The sequence below is a fragment of the Phoenix dactylifera genome, chromosome 13, assembly GCF_009389715.1.
Source record: "Phoenix dactylifera cultivar Barhee BC4 chromosome 13, palm_55x_up_171113_PBpolish2nd_filt_p, whole genome shotgun sequence".
Lineage (NCBI taxonomy): Eukaryota > Viridiplantae > Streptophyta > Magnoliopsida > Arecales > Arecaceae > Phoenix > Phoenix dactylifera.
In genome coordinates, this window is record NC_052404.1 from 5345093 (window position 1) to 5370201 (window position 25109).

Consider the following 25109-nt stretch of genomic DNA (forward strand, 5'->3'; position numbering starts at 1 on the left):
GCCCGACCAGGCGCCCGACCTGAAGCCGACCTGGAGGCGTCCGACCAGGCGCCCGACCTGAAGTCGACCTGGAGGCGTCCGACCAGGCGCCCGACTTGGAGGCGCCCGCTTGACTTTTAAGGCATGCAACCGGGCCCGACGTCCGACCAGGCGCTCAACTCCGAGACGTCCCGTCCGAACACTTGGCCTCGGCATCCTCGATTTCGAGAGCCCGGCCTCCCAACCGCACCGCCCACCTGCTGCGGTCACATCCTCCTGCAGTTTGACCAGGGACCATGCCCTGCCACTGCCCTCAACCATTAATGCGCATGGCCTCTGTTGATCTTTGGTTCACTCGACCATTAATGCACATGGCCTCTGCTGATCTCAGGTTTACTCAATAATTAATATAATCTACGGATCTCAAGCCCTTCACGGCAAATAGCTGACTCACTCGGCTACGTCCGATCAGGCACGACGACTCACCGGCTCCGGCCTGATCTCCTACGACAAGGTATTAATTCACACGATCACGCATTAATACGACACGCACAATCATACGGTAACCCGTTCGCTCCGTCATATTGCAGGTACACCTATATCCCTCTATAAAAGGAAAACCCCCTCCTCCTGAGAAGGGGATTGGTTAGTTGGATTCTAAAACTCAGGAGACCCATTTCCTCCATCATTCTACACATTAGCCCCTTCTGACTTAAGCATCGGAGGGTCGGCGCCGGAAACCCCGGCCACCGGCTTGTTGCAGGTCCCCCGGAGGATACCGCTCGCCGACGGATTGCCATCCGCCATTCCCGCATTGGAGCTCCTCCTTCTCAGCTGAAGGTCACCCCCGGGTCCAATTTCCAGCAACAGTTGGCGCTAGAGGAAGGGCCCGAGTTGTGGCCATGAAGCTGAGAAGCAAGGGAGCCTCCAATACTTCCCGACGTCTCCCATCAAGTCCTGGACACTCTGTCCAGAACTCGTCACCTCTGGCCGACCCAGCCCCCCAAGTCCAGCTGGAACAGTTCGACGTCCTGGTGCAGCAGGTCCAGGCTTTGGCCGCCGTCGTCCAGGGACTGCAACGTGGGGAAACCCCACCCATGCCGTCTTCGTAGGCCCAGGTCCAGCTAGTGCTTCCTCCAAATGGACCGGTGCCCCGGGGCCAAAACCTCAACAGCTCCTCGAGGGCCAACAATGAAGAACGATGTTGTCGCCAAGACTCAGCCCGGGCGTCTCCCCAGAGAGAATTGCTAGGGAGGAGCATGGACAGAAGGCCGCCGCTTTCGGAAGCCGAGTCAGCCCCGGACCGTTGCGAGCCAGAGCAGACTACTGTGGCAACCCCCAGGCTGGGGAGCTCGACAGAAAGGTCGAGAACCTTGAACGCCAGATTGAGGCGTTTCACAGCAAAAGGGCAAGGCACGAGGGTGACTTTTAGTTTACCACCAAGTCCCCCTTCTCCCGCCAGATCGAGGATGAGCCGGTCCTATCGAGGTTCAAAATGTCTCAAGTGGAGCCCTACAACGGAACTACCGACCTCCTCGACCATTTAGAGAGTTACCGAGCCCTCATGGCACTGCAAGGGTCCTCGGAGGCCGTGCTCTGCAAAGCCTTCCCAGCAACTCTTTGGAGGATGGCTCGGCTTTGGTTTTCTGGACTGAAGCCGAGCACGATATCCTCTTTTGAGCAGCTCGGCAGACAGTTCGCTGCTAGCCGGCGCCAGCGGTGAACATCGGATTCCCTCCTGGGCGTTAAGCAGAAGGAAGGGGAATCCCTCAGAGAATACCTCGACCGCTTTACCGCTGCTACCTGGGAGGTCCGCGAGCTCGACCAGTTAATAGCCATGTCGGCGCTAAAGGCTGGGGCTCGCTCCTATAGATTCCTCTTCTCCATCGAGAAGAGCTTCCCCGCCGAGTTCACCGAGATGCTGGTCCGAGCCCGGAAGTATGCAAAGGCCGAGGAGGCTATCGCCTCTAGGCGGGGCGTGATCGAGCAGGGTTCAAAGAAGCAGAAGAAGCACCGTGAAAAGCGCGGCCGCCAGATAAGCCGATCTTCCCGTTGAGATAAGAATCTCCCCCGGCTAAGGAGTCCACCTCGACAGCGAGGACAGCCTCGACCATGGTCCCCGCCTCAACCAAGATCTCCGCTGCGACCGCGAATGCCCTCGGGGAGATACGAGAACTACACTCCCATCAACGCACCCCGGGCCGAGATCCTGATGGAGATAGAAGGTCGGGACTTCTTCCGACCTCCACCCCCGATGCGGGATACAGGAGCCTGGCGCAATTCGAGGAAGTATTGCCGCTTCCACCGAGACCACGGCCATGATACGGAGGATTGTTTCCAGCTCCGAGACGAGATCGAGGCACTTATCCGTCGTGGAGTGCTCAACCGGTTTGTGCGGAACCGGCCTGAGGAGAGGAGGCCAGCGGAAAATGCCGCACAGCCCGAGAATCCAAATGACAACGGGCCTATTGCCGGCACCATCAATGCCATTGGAGGGAGCTCAGCTGAAGAACCAGTCGAAGGAAGGACTCAGAAGCGCCCGCGCACTTCCGAAGCTATCTCATTCTCGGACGAGGACCTGGAAGGAGTTGAGACTCCTCATGATGACGCTATGATCATCTCCATGATTGTAAATAAGTTTGATGTAAAACGTGTTTTAGTTGATAATGAAAGCTCGGCAAATATTTTGTACTACCATGCCTACTAGAAAATGGGGTTAACAGAAAGCCAGCTTCGAAGAATGAATGCTCTGTTGGTCGGATTCACCGGGGACTCGGTCCCGATTGAGGGCGAGATTAGCTTTCTTGTCACGGTCGGGCTCGCCCCCCGAGAAAGTACAGTGAGGACAAACTTTCTTGTAGTTCGTCTGTCTTCAGCCTACAACGCCATCCTTGGAAGACCAGGATTAAATGCCCTCCAAGCTGTGGTCTCGACCTATTACCTGCTTATGCGGTTTCCCGCCGACCGAGGAGTAGGCAAAGTCCGCGGGGACCAGTCAATAGCTAAGCGGTGCTACGTGGCAACTCACCAAGTAAAGGAACTAGCTAAGGCGCCAAGCCGAGAAGAGCTACCGGCCAGGGCGCCAGCTCGAACGCCCGATCAGACGCTGCCCATTGAAACCTTGGAAGTACGGGACGACCTCCAAAAAGGATGGGTAGAACCTGGTGAGCTTCTTGCCCAGATTCCTTTGCAAGAAAATTGCCCAGAGCTAACCGTGCAGGTCAGCTCCGACCTGAGCCTCCTTGAAAGAAACCGCCTGATCGAGTTCCTTCGGTCCAATATGGACGTCTTTGCCTGGTCGCCCGCTGATATGCCTGGAATAGACCCTGAGGTCATGCTTCACCGACTCCAGGTGAAACCGACCTGCAAATCCGTGCGGCAGAAGAAACGGGGCTCTGCCCCAGAACGACAACGAGCAGCGGCCGAGGAAGTGGACAAACTTCTCGAGGCCGGCTTCATCCGGGAGGTCTCCTATCCAGACTGGCTCGCCAACGTGGTCCTCATGAAGAAAGCCAACGGAAAGTGGCGCATGTGCGTGGACTACACCGACTTGAACAGAGCCTGCCCAAAGAACAGTTTTCCACTCCCCAGCATCGACCAGCTCGTGGACTCTACCTCGGGCCACCAGTTATTGACATTCATGGATGCCTTCTCGGGATACAATCAAATTTGAATGGCGCCAGAAGACGAGGAGAAGACGGCTTTCATCACCGACGGAGCACTTACTGCGATAAAGTGATGCCTTTCGGGTTGAAAAATGCCGGAGCTACATACCAGAGGCTGGTCAACTAGGTTTTCAAAAATCAAATAGGCCGAAACATGGAGGTCTATGTGGATGACATGCTGGTGAAGAGCCGGACAGCAGAGGACCATGTGGCTGACCTCAACGAGACATTCTCCAAACTTAGAAAGTATCGGATGAAGCTCAATCCTGCCAGGTGCGCGTTTGGAGTCACCTCGGGCAAATTTCTTGGGTTCATGGTGACCCAACGAGGAATCGAAGCAAATCCTGAGAAGATTCGAGCACTTCAAGAAATCGCGCCCCCAAAGACGGTCAAGGATGTACAACGGCTCACCGGACGGATTGCGGCCTTGGAAAGGTTTGTTTCCAGGTCTGTCGAGCGGTGCCTTCCCTTCTTCAAAATCCTGAAGCGACCGAAAAACTTCTTATGGTCGGAAGAATGTCGGCAGGCTTTTGAGGAGCTTAAGCACCTCCTTGATTCCCCTCCATTACTCACAAAGCCCCAACAGGGTGAGCTCCTCTATTTGTACTTGGTCGTCTCCTCGGTTGCAGTAAGCTCAGTCCTGGTCCGAGAGGAGAACAAACTTCAAAGACCAGTATACTATGCCAGCCGAGTCTTGAGGGATGTTGAGACCCAATATTCTAAATTGGAGAAGACAATCTTCGCCCTGGTCATCTCGGCTCAGAGGCTCCGGCCCTACTTCCAGGCCCACACAGTGGCCATACTGACCGACCAGCCTATGAAGCAGATTCTGCAACGGTCGGATCGCGCCGGGAGGATTGCCAAGTGGGCAGTCGAGCTCAGGGAGTTCGACCTCGAATACCGTCCGAGGCCGGCGATCAAAGCCCAAGCGCTAGCCGATTTCATCGTAGAGTGCACTTTGCCGGACGATCCCGAGCTCTCACTCATCCCAACGGAGAGGACCCCGAGGCAGCCATGGGTCTTATATGTAGACGGCTCCTCGACCTCGGAGGGTAGCGGAGCAGGTCTCATTCTCACCAACCTGGATGGGGTGGTCGCAGAACAAGCTCTGCACTTCGAGTTTTCCGCCTCCAACAATGTGGCGGAATACGAGGCACTCATCACCGGGCTCAAACTGGCAAAGAAGTTGGAAGTGAAGAACCTAAAGGTCTTTAGTGACTCCCAATTGGTTGTGAGCCAGATCTTGGGAGATTTTGAAGCTAGAGAGCTGTCAATGCAGAAATATCTTCAGAAGGTGCGGAACTTCACCTCTACTCTGAGCTCCTTCAGCATCCAACATATTTCCAGGACAAAGAACCTGGGAGCAGACCAACTATCGAAGTTGGCGACCTCGCGCATGAGCGAACTCTCGAAGACAACGGTGCTCGAGTACCTTCAAACGCCTAGCACTGAGGAGCCCGAGCCAGCCCTCTGCCTCGAGACGGAGCCAAGCTGGATGGACGAGCTCTTCAGCTATCTGCAAAATGAAGCCCTTTTCCAATGACGAGCTCGAGGCACGCCAAATCAGGCGTTTAGCCTCCCGATACATATTGTATGAAGGCAAGCTCTACCGAAAATCCTTCACCTCTCCCCTCCTCAGATGCCTCCGCCCGTCAGAGGCGGACTATACCATGCGGGAGGTTCATGAAGGGATATGCGAGAATCATTTAGAAGGCCGAGCGCTGGCCCACAAAATCTTGCGTCAGGAATACTACTGGCCCATACTTCAAAAGGACGCAATGGACTTCGCCTGAAGGTGCGACCGATGCCAGCGGAATGCCAACATCCAGCGCCGACCCTCGACCCCGCTGACCTCAATCCGTGCCCTCTGGCCGTTTGCCCAATGGAAAATTGACATCCTAGGGCCATTTCCCCTGGTGACCTGGCAGAGGAAGTTTCTAGTCGTCTCCATCGACTACTTCACTAAATGGGTGAAAACTGAACCAATGGCCCGGATCACCAAGCAGAAGATGCGGAATTTTATTTGGAAGTCAATAATCTGCAGATTTGGACTCCCCCACATCCTTATATCTGACAACGGTCATCAGTTCGACAATGCCCGTTTCAGAGAATTCTGCTCCAAACTCGGCATCGATCACCGTTTTCATCTCGGTCGCCCATCCGCAGACCAATGGAGAAACCGAGGTAACGAATCGCACCATTTTACGGAGGCTCAAGGCCAGGCTCGACCGATCCAAGGGACAGTGGGTCGAGGACCTATACAACGTCCTCTGGGACTACCGAACTACGTTCCGGCTACCCACCGGCGAGACCCCCTTTAACCTGACATACGGAATAAAGGTTGTCATCCTCTTGGAAATCAGACTCTCCTCACTAAGAGTAGAGCATTATGATGCCGACTCCAATTCTTCTCAGCTCAGGAACAACTTGGACCTTATTGAAGAGACAAGGAAAGCCGCCCAAGTCCGCATGGCAAGATACTAATAGAAGACGGCCCAGTACTACAATTCCAAAGTCAAAGCCAAGTCTTTCAAAGTGGGAGATCTTGTCCTCAGGAAAACCGAAGCTTCTCAACCTACCGAGCAGGAAAAGCTAGCTTTGAACTGGGAAGGACCCTACCGGATCGCGCGAGTCCAGCGGCCTGGAGCGTACAAGCTGGAGTCTCTCGAAAGGACTCTCATCCCACGAAGCTGGAATTCTGAGAATCTTTGGATGTACTACCAATAGAGCCCTAAGGGGTCCTCGGCAATTGGGAACATGATTCTCGCCCTTTTGTGTTAATTCATAGCTCTTTTTGACTACCCTGTGCTCCTCCTGACATCGGGACCCTCGTGATCCTCAGAAAACCCGATCAAGTTTGGATTCCCGACCACGTTCGGATGCTCGACCAAATTTGGATGCTCCAGCCAAGCCTGAAACACCTCGCTGCGAAGATATCGAGCTCGGTCCCGATCTCCTTCAAAGACCCTGGCTGAGTTCGGGATGTCCCGAGAATCGACAGCGAGCTCGAGCTCTCTCGACCTCGGAAAGACGGGGTAGTACCTTCGCAGCCCTCCGTGGTGCTTGACGACGACAACGGGATAGTACCTTCGCGGCACCCCCGTAGCACCTCCTCGACTAAGGTCGGGATGCCCCGAGAGTCGACGGTGAGCCCGAGCTCCCTCGACCTCGAAAAGATGGGGTAGTACCTTCGCGGCCCTCCGTGGCGCTTGACGACGACAACGGGGTAGTACCTTCGTGGCCCCCCGCAGCACCTCCTCGACTAAGGTCGGGATGCCCCGAGAGTCGACAGCGAGCTCGAGCTCCCTCGACCTCGGAAAGATGGGATAGTACCTTCGCGGCCCCCCGCAACGCCTCCTCGACTAAGGTCGGGATGCCCTGAGAGTCGACAGCGAGTCCGAGCTCCGTCGACCTCGGAAAGACGGGGTAGTACCCTCGCGGCTCTCCGTGGCGCTTGACAACGACAACGGGGTAGTACCTTTGCGCCCCCCTGCAGCGCCTCCTCAACTAAGGTCGAGATGCCCCAAGAGTCGACAGCGAGCCCGAGCTCCCTCGATCTCGGAAAGATGGGGTAGTACCTTCGCAGCCCTCCGTGGCACTCGACAACGACAACGGGGTAGTACCTTCGCGGCCCCCCGCAGTGCCTCCTCGACTAAGGTCGAGATGCCCCAAGAGTCGACAGCGAGCCTGAGCTCCATCGACCTCGGAAAGACGAAATCGTACGTTCGCGGCCCTCCATGGCACTCGATAGCGACAACGAAATAGTACCTACATGAATTCTCGACGACTGTGATATCCTCCGATGTGTCGGTGTACCTGAAGCAGATCCCAGGGCAAAGAATGCCCCCAAAAGGCTAGCCGAAGAGCGAGGTTCCTTACCTCAGCATGGGGCACCTAACTCAGACGGTGCATGAGGTACGTTCCACCCAGCACCTGCTTCATTACATCTATTCACTCGTATCACTGACAAAATCCCGACCAAGCTCATGACCTCCCCCGACCAAGGTCGGGACACCCTTCTGAGCCAACCATTAGCCGAGTTCCTCTCGACCCCAGGCATGCTCTCCTCACTGCTAATCTACAGGTCAGTCCATACAGACCCCTCTGAATGAGGGCTCGGCCGAGTCCAAACGCTGATCTAAGTCGACGCCGGCCTGTAGCGACGACCTCGAGCTTAGATACTCTAGCCGAGCTTAGAGGTGCCGAGTTAGTCTCGATTCTACTTGTTGATACTCCGACCAAGTTCGAGACCAACAGCCACGAAGCCCCAATGATAGCTTGACTCTGGTCTACGATCTCCTCGGGAACCGACTCCAAAAGTTTTTGTAAGCCTATAACCGGAAAACCGAGCCTGAAGACCTGGCCAAATCTTCCGGGAGATGGACCTAAAGACCTGGCGAAACCCCTTCGGGGTCCAAGGTCCGAGCTCAGCGCTCCGACAATTCGGGAGCCGAGCTCAAGGGCTCGGCAAGATTCGAGTACGAGCTCAGATTTTCAATCGGGATCCAAGCTTAACAATTTAGTGAACGCAATCGGGACCTAAGTCTACGAACCTAGCCGAGCTCAAAGACTGAATTTTCCTAAGGTCTGAGCCCGGCGCCTAAGTGCCATCCTTATCGGACCTAAGCTTGATAACTTAGCAAACATGATCCGAACCTAAGTCTATGAGCTTAGCCAAGCTCGAGCACTTAGAGGAACTCGCCGGAAAGGATTCAATTCGAACGATTAAAGTAAAGGCTTACCCACCACGCAAAGAAGAGAAAGGTAAACATGAATTTACAAAGAAAGTTCTTTCATTAATAAAAGCCCGAAGGCTGAAGTACAAAATTAAGAATCGGCCATACAACAATTTCGGGGGCCGACCTTGCTTACAAAAAAAGAAAAGACCGAAACAAGAAACAAAATCCTAAAGGGCGGGTGCAGCTCCGAGGTCGTCCACAACGGCCGCCTCGGCTCTCTCCGTCGAAGCCCCCCAGGTCCTTCCGCCGACCCGGCCACAATCGTAGAGGCCTCAGCCGAGACGTCGCCGGCAGCTTCAGGGGCGGCATCAGGAGCTCCTTTAGGAGCCCCCTCGGCGGAAGCCTCCTGAGTGGCCTCCCCGGCCGCTTGAACCTCGGCCCCAGCCAGGCCTTCGGGCCCATCTTCGCCCTCCTCAATCCCCACTCCCGGTTGGAGCAGGTTGAGATCGAACTCGGGGCAGAGCTGCTTCAGCTGATTTCAGAAGTCTTCAAAGCTGCGGATAAGTCCATCCACGGCCTCTTCTTCCAGCAGCTCGCGGAACTCTTCCGACTCCCGGAAGAGTTGCACCGCATGGTCAGCTCGTTCCTGGGCCCCCTTCTCTCGGGCCTCAAGCTGCTCAACCTTAAGCTGAGCAGCTTTCGCCTCGTTCTGATGGACGACGAGCGCGGAGCGGGCCTTGGCCAGACGAGCCTCGATAGAGTGCACTTCCGATCTGGCCAGAGCGTGCGCAGCCTTCTCCTCCTCGAGCTGAGCAGTCAGCGACCGGAGCTCGTCTTCGCCGGCTTCTACCCTCGCGAGGAGCTCCCTCCTCGAGACCTCGACCTCGCCGAGCTTCCTCTCGGCCTCCTCCTGTCCCCGCAGACACTTTCGGGCCCGGTCCCGGTAGTCTGTCCCTATGGAGATCAGTGTGTCGATCTCATCGAGATGCTGTAAACAGAGCAAATGGGAGAGTGAGTTAAAGCCAACAACTGAATACAAAAGATAAAGGCAAACTTACCCGGACGGCAGAGCGATAAGTTTCGTCCAGGAAGCTGTTGTAGCTCATGGACCGGATCTCGGCCTGGTCGGCCGGGAGCAGCGCGACTCGAAAAATCTGGCGCGCTATTTCAGCATTGTTGAGGGCCGAGTCACCCTCGAAAACTACCCACTCGGGGCAGTAGGGCCTCCTCTCTTGTCGGGCCTCACCCTCCGAGGGACTCAGGAGGCTAAGCCTCGCTGGGCCCGGCGAGGATGACCTCGGAGCCCCTTGACTGCTCCCCGGCTCGGGAACCGAGCGCCGCAGTTGGACAGGCTGTCGACCGGGGCGCTGCAAGATAGGAGCCGGGCAGGCCGGCGTCGCGGAAGCCCCCGCGGAGCTCGAGCCCCTGCGGTCGGTGACCGGGACCTCCTGAGCAGGCCTGGAGGACCCGGCTTGGGGGCCAGTAGCCTCGGCAGCTGCACCCGTAGAAGATCTGGCCCTCTTTCTAGGCTCGGGTGGGGCCCCACCGATCTCGGCTGCCCTCTTCTGAAACCGGGCATAGAGAGCCGTGTTCTTGGTCACCATCTTCGGAACGTCTGAAAGAACAAAAAAAAGGAATAAATTCGAATGTCAGGGAAGAAGAGATAAAGAGCAGAACAAACAAAACAAAAACCACAACCGCCCTTACCCTGAGGGTGCGCCGAGCTCAAGCCTACGTTGACTAAAGCGTCCTCGCTTACGAGGTCGTTCAGAAGAATGTTTTTCTCGATGCCGTAAAGAGCGTCAAGGATCCCCTACTCGTTCTCGGACAATTTGGAAAGTTTGTTGGCAGTCTTGAGCCGGGCCTGCCCCCACCTGGGGTCGAACCCCCATGACCGCTCGGAGGACAAAAAGAAAAATTTCTCCTTCCACCCGTGAATGGATGTCGGAGCGCCCCGGAAGAATGACCGACCACCCCGAAGGGCAAGATACAGCTATTATCCGTCTCTCGGGTTGGACTTCAGTAAGAAGCACCACCGGAAGAAGTTGACCGAAGTCGGTATCCCGTGCGCAAGGCACAGGGACAGAAAACCAACGATCGTCCTCCACGCGTTCAGAGTAAGCTGCACTGGGACAAGTTGATAAGTCGCCAGGAGCTCATTCACAAATCCGTGGAGAGGGAACCGCAGGCCGGCCCAGAGTATTTCTAGATACACCCCGATCCGACCCGGGGGAGGTCTCGTTACTCGATCCCCTGACCCCGCAAGTTTCAGATGGAACCCCCGCTGAGGGAAAAACCACTCAGCAGTCATCTCCACCTCCTCATCGCTCATGGCGGACCCGACTTCGTCCGGACGATGACCCATCCCAGAAAACGACAAAAAGAAGGGAAGCAAAAATGAAAACCCTCCGAGCAGACGGGGGGAAGAAGGCACCTACTGAAATCTTCGCCGAAAATATCAACGAGTCGGGGAACTGCGACGATCGCCTCGGGATACCGCCGGAAGGAACAGAAGGATGAAAGGAGTAGGAACAGGGAGCAACTATGGTGGGAGCCAAATAAGAGCCCTTAGGGCCAGAATGGGCGTTTATATAGACCTCTCCGACGGCACGGATCGATGAAACAGGATCCCGCCTCCCATCGGCCCCGAAAACCGAAGCGGCATATTCAATTTAGATCGATGCCTTGAATGCAGAATCAGGAAAGCGTCCTATTGGATCGCGGAGCCCCATCATGAGCTCACAACGCGAGGACGCTTCGAAAAGCGAAAGGGTGTCGCCCCGTCTCTTCCCATTAAGGGCGTCTTGAAGCGCGCGGAGTGCCGAAATAATTCAAAATCTCCTGGCCCACACCAACATGGTAAAAATAGCTACTTTCCGCGCCCGAGCTTGCTAGCGGCTCGAACTCGGAAGTCGGGGGTAGTGTTGGAAAAAAAATAAGTCGCTCCGAAACACAAGGGCACGTGGTCAGCACGTACCTAAAGGCGCCCAACCTAAAGGCGCCCGACCTGGGGGCGCCCGACCAGGCGCTCAACCTAAAGGTGCCCGACCTGGAGGCGCCCGATCAGACGCCCGACCTGAAGCCGACCTGGAGGCGTCCGACCAGGCGCCCGACCTGGAGGCGCCTGCCCGACTTTTAAGGCATGCAACCGGGCCCGACGTCCGACCAGGCGCTCAACTCTGAGACGTCCCGTCCGAACCCTTGGCCTCGGCATCCTCGATTTCGAGAGCCCGGCCTTGCAACCCCACCGCCCACCTGCTACGGTCACATCCTCCTGCAGTTCGACCAGGGACCATGCCTGCCACTGCCCTCAACCATTAATGCGCATGGCCTTTGCTGATCTCCGGTTCACTCGACCATTAATGCGCATGGCCTCTACTGATCTCTGGTTCACTCAACACTTAATACAATCTACGGATCTCAGCCTTTCATGGCAAACAGCTGACTCACTCGGCTACGTCCGATCAGCCACGACGACTCACCGGCTCCGGTCTGATCTCCTACGACAAGGCATTAATTCACACGATCACGCATTAATACAACACGCACAATCATACGGTAACCCATTCGCTCCGTCACATCGCAGGTACACCTATATCCCTCTATAAAAGGAAAACCCCCTCCTCCTGAGAAGAGGGTTGGTTGGTTGGATTCTGAAACTCAGGAGACCTATTTCCTCCATCATTCTACACATTAGCCCTCTCTGACTTAAGCATCGGAGGGCCGGCGCCGGAAACCCCGGCCACCGGCTTGCTGTAAGTCCCCCGGAGGACGCCGCTCGCTGACGGACCGCCATCCGCCATTTCCGCGCTGGAGCTCCTCCTTCTCAGCTAAAGATTACCCCCGGGTCTAATTTCCAGCAACACAATTTATTTAGAGATTTTTCAATCAAAATATTTAAAATCCAAATTCTGCAAAAGAAATGCTGAGATTTAATAAGGAAGGGAAAGAAAGGAAATATGAAAGGAGAAAGAGAAAACATGCTTTAGAGATCTTTCTACGAAAATCTTTAAAAATAGAAAGGAAATAAGAAGGACAAAAGGAAGGATTTTGTCCGGTTCGGTTGGCTGGTGGAAAGGTGGAAAGTTAAGAGAGAAAGGAGAAGAAGATCGAGAGAAATGGGAAGAAGAGGCCTGGCCTGCCTGGCTTCCTTGGATGGAGTGAAGAGGGGAAATAAAGAGGAGGAGAAGAAGGAAAAAGGAGGAGGGAAGGAGGAGTAATGGAGGAAGGATGTAGGCTTTTAATTGCTTAATTACTAGTACCGTGGCTATTGTTTTAACAAGGCACAAAAATATTACGCATCTAAAAGACCAAACATTTTACATGCACTAGTTGATACAAAAAGATTACGCATTTAAAAGACTAAATTCACAACTTTGAGCTAAGACTTATATATATGTAATTAACTCAGGACTGTTACCTATGCTCTCTTCAAATAGTTTTATTGTTACATTCAAATGTGTTAGCAATGCAATCTCCTTTCTTCTTCCTCCTCTTCCTCTTCACCTCCTTGACACAGATTTTTCTCTATTATGATTCTGTTGATGGATATGCTGTGATCTCGAAAAATATCACTGTCGATGCGTTTGGGCATGGAGACTTCACTACCATTCAAAGAGCCATTGATTCAGTTCCTGATGGCAATAAGCAATGGATCAGAATTCATGTTGTACAAGGAATCTATAGGTTTGCTTAACTAGCTTTCTATTTATATGCTCTCAAAATTTTCAGGTAGATTATTTCATAATCTCATGTTAAATCAGATAAAACATGAACACTTGAGTTTGATTGTATTGGTTGTAATACCCCTAAAAAAAAAAGAAAAAAAAAGAAAAAAAAAGAAAAAAAAAAAAGAGAGAGGGGTGGATGGGCCGGCCCGAAAAGACCGGGCCCATCCACCATATATGATCGTGCCCTAGGCACGATCGTTGGAGAAGAAACACAAGAAAAAAAGGGGGGGGGGGGGGGGGGGGGGCAGCGGCGGCGTTGGAGGCGATCGCCGGGGGAGATCGAGCGCCGGAGCCGAGAACCGGCCGACCGTGGAGGAAGCTTTAAAGCTCTTCCTTCCTTCAAGAAGATCCCCACAAATCGGGTGAAGAAGCTTGGGGATCCGAGGGTCTTCCTCTCCGATTTTGTCGCCGGAAAGGCCGCCGGAGCACCCCCATCAGACCGAGGTAAGCGTGGCTTCTTCCTTGCATTTTATTGCTTGGTTTTTGGGTCGTGTGGGAGGGGTTTTTGGCCGGTGAATCGTCGAAGAAGAGCCCGAAACAGGGTACCCTGTTTCGGCCTCTTCTTTCCAGTTTTTGGCCGCCGCCGGCCGCCGGGATGGCCGAGATGCAAGGAGGTGGGGCTGGTCGGGTTCGTATGAAGGTCGGAGAGGGTTTTCTAGGATGTGTATGTGATGAGGGAGGGTGGATCCAAGGTCCTCTTCCTCGGGATCCCATCCTCTCCTCCTCTTCCCCTCGTCGGATGGCCACCGGCGGCGACGACGGCGGCGGTCGTGGGCCACCGTGGCTGCTGTCGGGTGGGGGGGAGCCGAGCCACCATCACGGTGGCTGTGAGGATGCTTGCCTTCTGTCAATAATGCAGGAAAAGGGGGAGGACCCTTTCGGTTCTAAGGGAAGGAGAAGAAGAGGGATCTTCTCTCCTCTCTTTCTTTGGCCAGCCACCATCGCCGACGACTGCAGCAAAGACGGCCGACGATGGTTCGGCCAGTGGTGTTGTCGGGTTGGGGAAGGAGAGGGCACAGCCACCATGGTTGTTGCCCTTGGATCAAAAAAAGGATTTGAGGGAGGGAGATGTATTCCCAACCATGAAGAGAGAGGAATCATCCCTTTATGTTGGTCTCTTCATCGGGACCGGCCATCGTCGCCGGCATGGCTGCGGCCACGGCTGGCGATGACATAGGCCGATGGTGCAAGGTGGGAGTCAGGCCATCCCGACTGCCCTAGATCTGGAGGGATTGAGATGTTTGGGGACCTGGTGATGGACCCCATAGTAGATGTGAATTATGGTTTAGAATATTTAAATATTAAATAATTTAGTTTGTGATTTATAATTGATGTTGTAGGGGAAGAGTCAGCGGTGCCAGGAGGTTTTGATCAGGAGACTCAGCACCCCAGCTCGTAGGTTGTGATCCAGATCTGTATTTGAGTCTGTCTACAATTTCTGTAAGAATTCTTGTACGCCAATCCTACATGATATAGATATTTTTGCACTATATATGTTTGATATGCTATGATCCAGACAAAGCAAAATAGTTTTATATTAAATTATATTTTGATTGTGTTACCTTGTGATTGGTATTATGATGGATGCATGTATGTGTATAACCTATACCTGCATAATTGGATTTATGGATGTGGTGGTATGGATTAACCATGTTATATTGATTGCCCTGTCACGGGCCGGAAACGTGACCATGGTTAGTCTAGGCCGGAAATAAAGTGGAAAAGGGAATAGATGTGTGTTTGTGAATTGATTAAATGAACAGGGACTTTGGGCTTATCTCGTTATTATTGATTGCCCCATCACAGGCTGGAAATGTGATATTATCGATTGTCCCGTCACAGGCTGGAAATGTGATACTATCGATTGCCCCATCACAGGCTGGAAATATGATACCATCGATTGCCCCGTCATAGGCCGGAAATGTGATACTATCGATTGCCCCGTCACGGGCCGGAAACGTGACCGGGATATAGCCCAAAGTCGGAAAGATAATTGATCCGGATCAAGTTAATATAGAATGAAAAAAAAGCATTGAAAACATTAATGAAAATTTATGAGCTATCGTATGCTATATCATTTTTGTGTGGTTGAACTTTCATTGATATTTGATGTACATACTTATGTTGATTATTTGAGCCTTTTTGATAGCCGGTTTATGATTTCATGAAATGTGAATCGATTTGTCGTGGCTTTCAAATTTATATTATTATTGTGTTGGTTTGGATGTGTAGGGATTCTTACTGGGCTGTAAAGCTCACCCCCTTTTCTTCTTTTTCTTTACCAGAGTTACATAATGCATTGATTTGGACAGGATGGGCGCAGAGTGCGAGTACCCGAGTCATTAGTTAGTTGGTTTGTTTATCTTTCTTTGATGTTGATGAACATTTGAAGATCTTGTAATCGAACTAATTTGTTTATCTGGTGTGGACATGTTGGATTTGTCTATTTGAATTACTAAATTAATTGTGCATTTATTGGAATTTTTTGATAATCATAGGCCTTGCATGATCTTTAGGGCACTGCTCTAGGGCTCATGCGGCCGGTCGCGTGCCGGATCCGGGTGCTGGGTTCGGGGCGTGACAGAGTGGTATCAGAGATTAAGGTTAAGGTATCCTAGGGTTTATGTTCAGGTGAGTATCAGTGGAGAATTATGATAGAAAAACTATCAGAGATTTGGTTTATAATTACTTGAGATTGTAACAAGAATGATATTATAATCTAAGGTTTAAGACCACTAGGGACTGTGGCCTTAGTGGCATTAAAGTTTGAGGTTTAAGATTATTGGAAAATGTGACCAGTTGGAATCTGAGCATATGTTTAAGATCACTAGGGATCGTGACAGAAATATATCATAGCTTAAGGTTATGATCACTTTGGAACATGACAATTAAATTCAGTGCTTAAGATGTAAGATCACTGGGCATTGTGATAAAATGTATGCATCGGATTTGGTTTTTGATGAGTGTGGAAGGAAAGTATAAATTGTCTTTGATCATGATAAGAGGGGTTTGACCTAAGATAAGTGTAGGAAGGTCAACAATGGCATATCGGTTATACCATGCTCATATATTATTTAAATGACTTGAAAGTTCAAACTTGATATAGATTTTGATGTGATTGTACTTTTGATTTTGTTGCTAATTATTAGAGTGAGATTTGTACGTAGATCTTCCATAGTATTGAAGTGAGCTAAGAAGATTTCATAATATTGAGAGGAACGTTCTTCGAAGTTGAAAATGCATGTGGATTATATCTGATATTGGCATGTTGGATATTGCAAATAGGTCTATTTCCTATTGATGTATTTGATTATTTTGAGGCCATAGAGTATGCATATTGATGGAGGAATTCTAATTATTTGAATTCTCATATTTGGATTGGGCTACTGAATTTTTCTTATAATTGTTGGAGATTATTGGGTGTGTTAACTTGAAATCTTTGTCATTGTAAAATACAAAATTGAGTAGAAATTTCGATTTTGAGATGCTTATGTGAGTTATTATGTGTAGCATTGATCATAGACATTAAGAATTTTGGTAAAGAAGGATTTGGAGGTTGATAGAGTTAATTCCTACTCATAGTGATATTGGCTCAACAGTTCTAACCCATTGAGTTTGAGGTCAATTCTGTTGGAAGGAAAATCAATGTAGATTTTCTAATTAAATTGCAAAGAGAATACAAGAATTACCCCCTTTAGATTAAACCTAGATATTTTGGATTCTAAAAAGGTTGTGGAGATCACATAGTGACCTTAAACTTGACTAAAGGATCGGGGGTTAGTTATGGTATGTACACTCTATATAAATTGAGGACAAAAAGATCTAGAGGTTTTGCTCTAGTTCTACTTGGAAATTTGAAATTTGGAGTTTCTTAGTCTCAATGCAAAGTAATACTTTAGTCAGAAATTATTTTGTGACTTTAGAGAATTAAATGAATTAAATCAGTGAGTGCAGCAAAAGTGTAGTGGGTTGAGTTATTTTGAAACCGATTAAAAAATAATAATAAAATAATAATACTTTAATCTGAAAGGTATTATTATAAAAGACTTGAGTTAGTTTTCTAGTAGAGGGGAATGTCGTTGATTCTTTGCGTACTGGAAGTAGTTGTGGCTCTCCTATTTTTGATAATTCTAAGAAGAATTTTGGGGCATCTCAATTTTAGCGTTAACAGGATTGATAGCTCTGTGATTAAGCTTGGGCCTGGAATCCTAGGATAAAGGTTGATCATTTAATCACAGGCAAAGTTAAAAAAAAAGAAAATTTATTATAGAATATTAAGAGCATTTGATACTAAAGATTTCTCCTATTTCTGTCAAGCCAATTATGATCTCTGGGTAGAATTAAGAGAAATTAATTTCTTTGGGATATAATTATGGCATTTTAATCCAAGGTTGGGAGTTTGGAATTCTTTTGAAGGAGATCAAAAGAACTTACTATGTGTGGTAAATAGAAAGGATCAAGTTTTGAGATGCTATAATTTTTGTATGTCAAAATCTTGTGGGTAGGTACTCCGAGAGGGAGACTATTTGAAATCTCAGGGATGATATAATGGATGCAATTTTTTTTAAAATTTGAGGCTTCAAGTAAGTTAATTTCGAGGACGAAATTTTTTTTAAGGGGGAGAGTATGTAATACACCTGAAAAAAAAAAAGAGAAAAAAAAAGAGAGAGGGGTGGATGGGCCAGCCCGAAATGACCGGGCCCATCCACCATATATGATCGTGCCCTAGGCACGATCGTTGGAGAAGAAACACAAGAAAAAAAAAAGGGGGGGGGGGGGCAGCGGCGGCGTTGGAGGCGATCGCCGGGGGAGATCAAGCGCCGGAGCTGAGAACCGGCCGACCGTGGAGGAAGCTTTAAAGCTCTTCCTTCCTTCAAGAAGATCCCCACAAATCGGGTGAAGAAGCTTGGGGATCCGAGGGTCTTCCTCTCCGATTTTGTCGCCGGAAAGGCCGCCGGAGCACCCCCATCGGACCGAGGTAAGCGTGGCTTCTTCCTTGCGTTTCATTGCTCGGTTTTTGGGTCGTGTGGGAGGGGTTTTTGGCCGGTGAATCGTCGGAGAAGAGCCCAAAACAGGGTACCCCTGTTTCGGCCTCTTCTTTCCATTTTTGGCCGTCGCCGGCCGCCGGGATGGCCGAGATGCATGGCGGTGGGGCTGGTTGGGTTCGTATGAAGGTCGGAGAGGGTTTTCTAGGATGTGTATGTGATGAGGGAGGGTAGATCCGAGGTCCTCTTCCTCGGGATTCCATCCTCTCCTCCTCTTCCCCTCGTCGGATGGCCACCGGCGGCGACGGCGGCGGCGGTCGTGGGCCACCGTGGCTGCTGTCGGGTGGGGGGGGGGAGCCGAGCCACCATCACGGTGGCTGTGAGGATGCTTGCCTTCTGTCAATAATGCAGGAAAAGGGGGAGGACCCTTTCGGTTCTAAGGGAAGGAGAAGAAGAGGGATCTTCTCTCCTCTCTTTCTTTGGCCAGCCACCATCGCCGGCGACTGCAGCAAAGACGGTCGACGATGGTTCGGCCAGTGGTGTTGTCGGGTTGGGGAAGGAGAGGGCACAGCCACCATGGTTGTTGCCCTTGGATCAAAAAAAGGATTTGAGGGAGGGAGATGTATTCCCAACCATGAAGAGAGAGAAATCATCCCTTTATGTTGGTCTCTTCATCGGGACCGGCCATCGTCGCCGGCATGGCTGCGGCCACGGCTGGCGACGACATAGGCCGATGGTGCAAGGTGGGAGTCAGGCCACCCCGACTGCCCTAGATCTGGAGGGATTGAGATGTTTGGGGACCTGGTGATGGACCCCATAGTAGATGTGAATTATGGTTTAGAATATTTAAATATTAAATAATTTAGTTTGTGATTTATAATTGATGTTGTAGGGGAAGAGTCAGCGGTGCCAGGAGGTTTTGATCAGGGGACTCAGCACCCCAGCTCATAGGTTGTGATCCAGATCTGTATTTGAGTCTGTCTATAATTTCTGTAAGAATTCTTGTACGCCAATCCTACATGATATAGATATTTTTGCACTATATATGTTTGATATGCTATGATCCAGACAAAGCAAAATAGTTTTATATTAAATTATATTTTGATTGTGTTAGCTTGTGATTGGTATTATGATGGATGCATGTATGTGTATAACCTATACCTGCATAATTGAATTTATGGATGTGGTGGTATGGATTAACCATGTTATATTGATTGCCCTGTCACGGGCCGGAAACGTGACCATGGTTAGTCTAGGCCGGAAATAAAGTGAAAAAGGGAATGGATGTGTGTTTGTGAATTGATTAAATGAACAGGGACTTTGGGCTTATCTCGTTATTATTGATTGCCCCATCACAGGCTGGAAATGTGATATTATCGATTGCCCCGTCACAGGCTGGAAATGTGATACTATTGATTGCCCCATCACAGGCTGGAAATGTGATACCATCGATTGCCCCGTCATAGGCCGGAAATGTGATACTATCGATTGCCCCGTCACGGGCCGGAAACGTGACCGGGATATAGCCCAAAGTCGGAAAGATAATTGATCCGGATCAAGTTAATATAGAATGGAAAAAAAAAAGCATTGAAAACATTAATGAAGATTTATGAGCTATCGTATGCTATATCATTTTTGTGTGGTTGAACTTTCATTGATATTTGATGTACATACTTATGTTGATTATTTGAGCCTTTTTGATAGCCGGTTTATGATTTCATGAAATGTGAATCGATTTGTCGTGGCTTTCAAATTCATATTATTATTGTGTTGGTTTGGATGTGTAGGGATTCTTACTGGGCTGTAAAGCTCACTCCCTTTTCTTCTTTTTCTTTACCAGAGTTACATAATGCATTGATTTGGACAGGATGGGCGCAGAGTGCGAGTACCCGAGTCATTAGTTAGTTGGTTTGTTTATCTTTCTTTGATGTTGATGAACATTTGAAGATCTTGTAATTGAACTAATTTGTTTATCTGGTGTGGACATGTTGGATTTGTCTATTTGAATTACTAAATTAATTGTGCATTTATTGGAATTTTTTGATAATCATAGGCCTTGCATGATCTTTAGGGCACTGCTCTAGGGCTCATGCGGCCGGTCGCGTGCCGGACCCGGGTGCTGGGTTCGGGGCGTGACATTGGTCTTCTCTCTCTCTCTCTCTCTCTTTCTCTCTCTCTCTCTCTCAATGGATGCATTAAGGTGGAATCTATATTTGAGAAACCAGAGAGCTTATTAGTCCTCTTTTCAACATTACTCAAAGCAATCTTCTTTCTTTAGAAAAAGATATTTAGCACCCCAATCTTGTTATGTGGGACAAAATGATCCTTTGCATCCAACTAGAGACCAGTTCCATTGGTATTTTTCTATTGAATGATGATTATAAGTTTAAGTTTACTACCATTATGTCACAAGCATTTCTGGATGAAGGATCTGTTGCTGGAATTTGGACCCGGGGGCGACCACTGGACCAGGAAGGAGGAGCTCCAATGAGAATCAGCGGGCGGCGGTCTGGCGGCGCGCGACGTTCTCTGGGAGACCTGTAAGAAGCCGGTGGCCAGGGTTTCCGGCGCCGGCCCTCCGATGCTTAAGTCAGAGGGGGCAAGTGTATGAACGGGAGGAGTTGTGAATATCCAGAGTTTCAATCTCCCAGCCCCTTTTAAAATGGGGAAGTTCTCCTTTTATAGAGTGGGCTGGGTTACCTGTGATGTGACAGGGCAAACGATCCGTCGTACGATTAGGCATGCAGTAGAAATTAATGCTCGATCGTGTGTATCAATGCTGTTGCCGTAGGAAATTAGGCCGAAGCTCTCAAGTCATCGTGGAGTCATGCCATCATTCGTAGCCAAGCAGGTTTGCCGTAAGAGGCTTGATGTCCATAGACAACAGAAGCCATACGCTTTAATTGTTGAGTAAGCTGAGTGCCTGTAGGGGCCATACGCATTGATTGTTGAGTAAACCGAATGCCTGCAGAAGTCATACGCATTAATTGTCCACGAAGGCAAGGCGTAGTTTTTCGGTCGCACTGGGGGGGATGTGACCACAGCGCGAGTCGGGCATTTTCAGGTCGGAGGAGGTCTGCTCGGCTGCCTCCAGGTCGGAGGAGGTCTGCTCGGCTGTTCATGTAGGCGTGACGACATATTTTCCCCCCAACAGGATCCATGTTTCCTCTCTCTTTAGAAGTAGGAAATCTCAATGTTATAATCATCATTATGAACAGTAGAGCTGGTCTTTAGAGGAACAATAGAGATTATTTATCTAAGAACCTTATTGGCAAGTTCCATCAAGAAGAATTGGTATCAAGTTCAACCTTTAGACCTATTGCTGAACCCAAGTCATCCCAATGTAGAAGGAGCTACATTTTATGTCTTCCATTGCTTGCACAGGGAGAAGGTCTTCATTCCATCTAAAAAGGAGTATATCTTTCTAGAAGGCGAAGGGCACCAACAGACATCAGTTGAGTGGGATGAGCCTGCTCGGCTGCCTCCAGGTCGGAGGAGGTCTGCTCGGCTGTTCATGTAGGCGTGACGACATATTTTCCCCCCAACAGGATCCATGTTTCCTCTCTCTTTAGAAGTAGGAAATCTCAATGTTATAATCATCATTATGAACAGTAGAGCTGGTCTTTAGAGGAACAATAGAGATTATTTATCTAAGAACCTTATTGGCAAGTTCCATCAAGAAGAATTGGTATCAAGTTCAACCTTTAGACCTATTGCTGAACCCAAGTCATCCCAATGTAGAAGGAGCTACATTTTATGTCTTCCATTGCTTGCACAGGGAGAAGGTCTTCATTCCATCTAAAAAGGAGTATATCTTTCTAGAAGGCCAAGGGCACCAACAGACATCAGTTGAGTGGGATGAGCCTGCTCCCCTTGATTTGATTAAGTGGAACAACACCAGTCTCCCAAATTCTGTACTTGCTGGAGAAACGCAAGGTGTTACTTTTAGTATCTTAGCAAATAATTTCGTCGTCAAAGATATCGCATTTAAGGTAAGCATCCATGGACAACTCAGATCCACTAATAAAAATCTAAGATGGATATGTCCTTGTTCTAAATTTTTTTCTACAACTAAGTTTATACATTTTTTTTGCACTCCTTCCAATTTTGAGTCTTGTCATAAAAAAAGGCTGGTGAGTCATTAGTCAGTCCTATTTCAGAAGGAATTGAACTAGAGAAAAGGGAATGTGAAGACCACAATTGAGAATTTTGTAGCTTCTTGTTATTCGAGGAATATGGTCCAAAAATTATGTAGATGGGAGTTTCCATGTTATGATTGAAATGGCTACCCGACAACAACAGCAAGTAGAACAAAAGTGACAGCAACAATAAAATCTATATATAGCTTTACACTATAGAGAAGCTACCTTATTGATCAAGATAGATTCTTCTCAGTTGAGAGATCAGAGCTTTTATAAATCTAGTGATAATCTTGTGGCAATTTCCCTGCAAAATACCTAAATACCATTATAATTTGGATTAAAATCAAGGGGTAGACTGCTTTACATTCCTTAGGTGTCATGCAAATATTAATAGGTTCGGTGGATGGAAATTAGTTCAAACATAATCTCATTCTCATTCACCATGAGTCAAAAATCTAGAGCATGTTCATGTTATCTATATGTTACTGAAACAAATCCTGACACAATGCTCTTCATGGTAGAATACATACGACCGTGTCAAGTATGGATCCAAACAAGCATTAGCAATGTTTGGAGCAGGAGACAAAGGCTCCTTTTATCGGTGTACATTCTATACCTACCAAGACACATTGTGTGATTTCGGAGGCCGACACTACCTCTATGATTGTTGGATCGAAGGTGCTGCCGACTTTATCTTTGGATTCGGCCAATTTATCTATGAGGTACTATCCTTTCTATTCATGCAATTAGTACTTCCGAATCTATCCTTTATGCAATCTAGACTAAAAATTTATACCTATGTGTTATTCATGGGTCCCAAATGTAGATTCAAGCTCTCAAACAAGTTAGTTAGAAGTAGAAGATATACAATGAGTCAATAATCACCGGAACATATATATATATATATATATATATATATATATATATATATATATATATATATATATATATGTATGTATGTATGTATGTATGTATATATGTGTGTGTGTATGTATGTACAGCGACCTAGTGCTAAATGATGCGCGGATGGTAGTGGGTGATTTAATTGGACCCTCACCTAAGTATACTTGACAAGAACTAATACATTAGGTATAATGCCTTCTTTATTTTGTCATGCAGAAGTCCACTTTGCATTCCATCATGGAGGGGGCACAACCAGGACGGATAACGGCACATGGCAAGCCTAAAGCCGACGCGCCGGGTGGCTTTGTGTTCAAGGATTGTAGGGTGGATGGGGGCAAGACGTTTTTAGGAAGAGCATGGAATTCCTACTCCACTGTGGTGTTCCATAAGACGTACATGGGAGGCAACGTTGTGCCTGAGGGTTGGGATGCTTGGAAAACCAATGGGTAAGATCCATCATCACTCTATGCTTTGGTCTGAAATTAAGTGGTTGCACCTTGGTAGACCAGAATGACTCTTGGGTGGACCTCCATTAATATTTGTTTTCCCCTAGCTCATTCAAATTATGCAACAGCAGACTTATTTGCATCCTCATATTCTTCCAAGTAGGCCTATTCATAAGGACTTGAGTCACAAAAGACTATATTGGCGAGCAAATGATTTAATACAAGTTTGCCTAGGTCGTCTCTCCCCTCCCCTTCCTTTTTCGAAAAAGAAGAGAGAGAGAGAGAGAGAGAGAGAGAGAGAGAGAGGGGTAAACAAAAATTATAGCAAGTATAATGATTTGTGCAGATGTGTGTTTAATCCCACATCGGTTATTCGCTGGATGGATCTTGAATACTTATACAAGATCAAGAAATCTAAATAATGTCTTATGACTAGTTCTTTTGGATGAGATCTTGAGTTGTTATAAATAATATCAGAGCAGCACGAGTATATTATCTATGGTTTGGCAAAAATGTCAGGGCTTAAATAAGAAGAGTTTGTAATAACGTCCGATAGATATTGGGTAAGATCCAGCAAGCATTCACATAAATTTGTTATTAATTCTAGATCAGTGGGTCAGTTTGGTTTGTCAAGATTGGTGAAGGCAGCATTTACGATCTGAAATGTTGCATGACAGTTTCACTTGCAATTCTACAGTTGAGAAACTTTCATTATTTTTCTGAAAATCTCAGTACGTGCGTATGTATGCTGAAATGCTAACTTTAATGTGGATTTTTAGGCACCAAACAACATATGCGGAGAATAGTTGCAGCGGGCCAGATTCAGATGCCACACAAAGATTGCTATGGAAGAAGCTTGGTCCCCAGCAATTGGAATACTTCACTAACATCAAATTCATCGACAAGGAAGGCTGGCTGTCGCAGCAACCCTGATGAGATATTCTCATGGCCTTTCTGATCTTGTTGCCATATGTTGCTTTGATTTGTGCCATGGGATGAATGAAACCAATTTCTCGTATTATATAAAATTGTCTCAAAGGCTCAAGCCTGCTTTCCAACTGCTTATTATATATCCAAAATGCTTTCGTATGACAAAATTGTAATAACCAATTGATTTCCCTGGTCTTTTTATTTATTTACTTTTTGTTTTCACCCTTTGCCTCCATGTGTTAATCTCCTTTTGCCTTGGATTCATCCAGGGTTGGTCCTGCAAGAACTGGTTAATCTCGCCGAATTGCAACTCCTTAAATTTAGGATAATATAACCTATGAACTTTTAAGTAAAAAAGGAAAAAAATCTTATTAAATACTTCTAAATAATAGGTCTCTGTGTTTTTTTTTTTTTTTTGCTAAGACGAGATATTCATATTTTCTTAGACAAACACATCCAAAAGAGCAAGAATCTTCAGAGCAAGAATCGAGTCCGTCTAAAACAAATAATTCAAAGTGATGAGTTATAAAGGATGTCATCTAGTCCACAGCCCCATTTGTCTTGCAGTAGATGTGCCTTGCAGCAGAAAAGGTGCTCTCTCACCAGACTCCAAATATCCTATATCAAGAGATGTGCATTCACCCCTCTGG

The 25109-nt window shown here is 48.5% G+C and overlaps 1 protein-coding gene across 1 annotated transcript; it reads left to right on the forward strand.

Moving 5' to 3' along the window:
- Window positions 1-12791: 12791 nt before the first annotated feature.
- On the forward strand, window positions 12792-24462 carry LOC103718072 (probable pectinesterase 66). Its single transcript, XM_039133154.1, has 5 exons — window positions 12792-13009; window positions 21423-21536; window positions 21817-22030; window positions 23300-23529; window positions 24309-24462. Exons 1-5 carry the CDS (start codon window positions 12792-12794, stop codon window positions 24460-24462), a joined length of 930 nt encoding a protein of 309 aa, XP_038989082.1.
- Window positions 24463-25109: the final 647 nt, after the last annotated feature.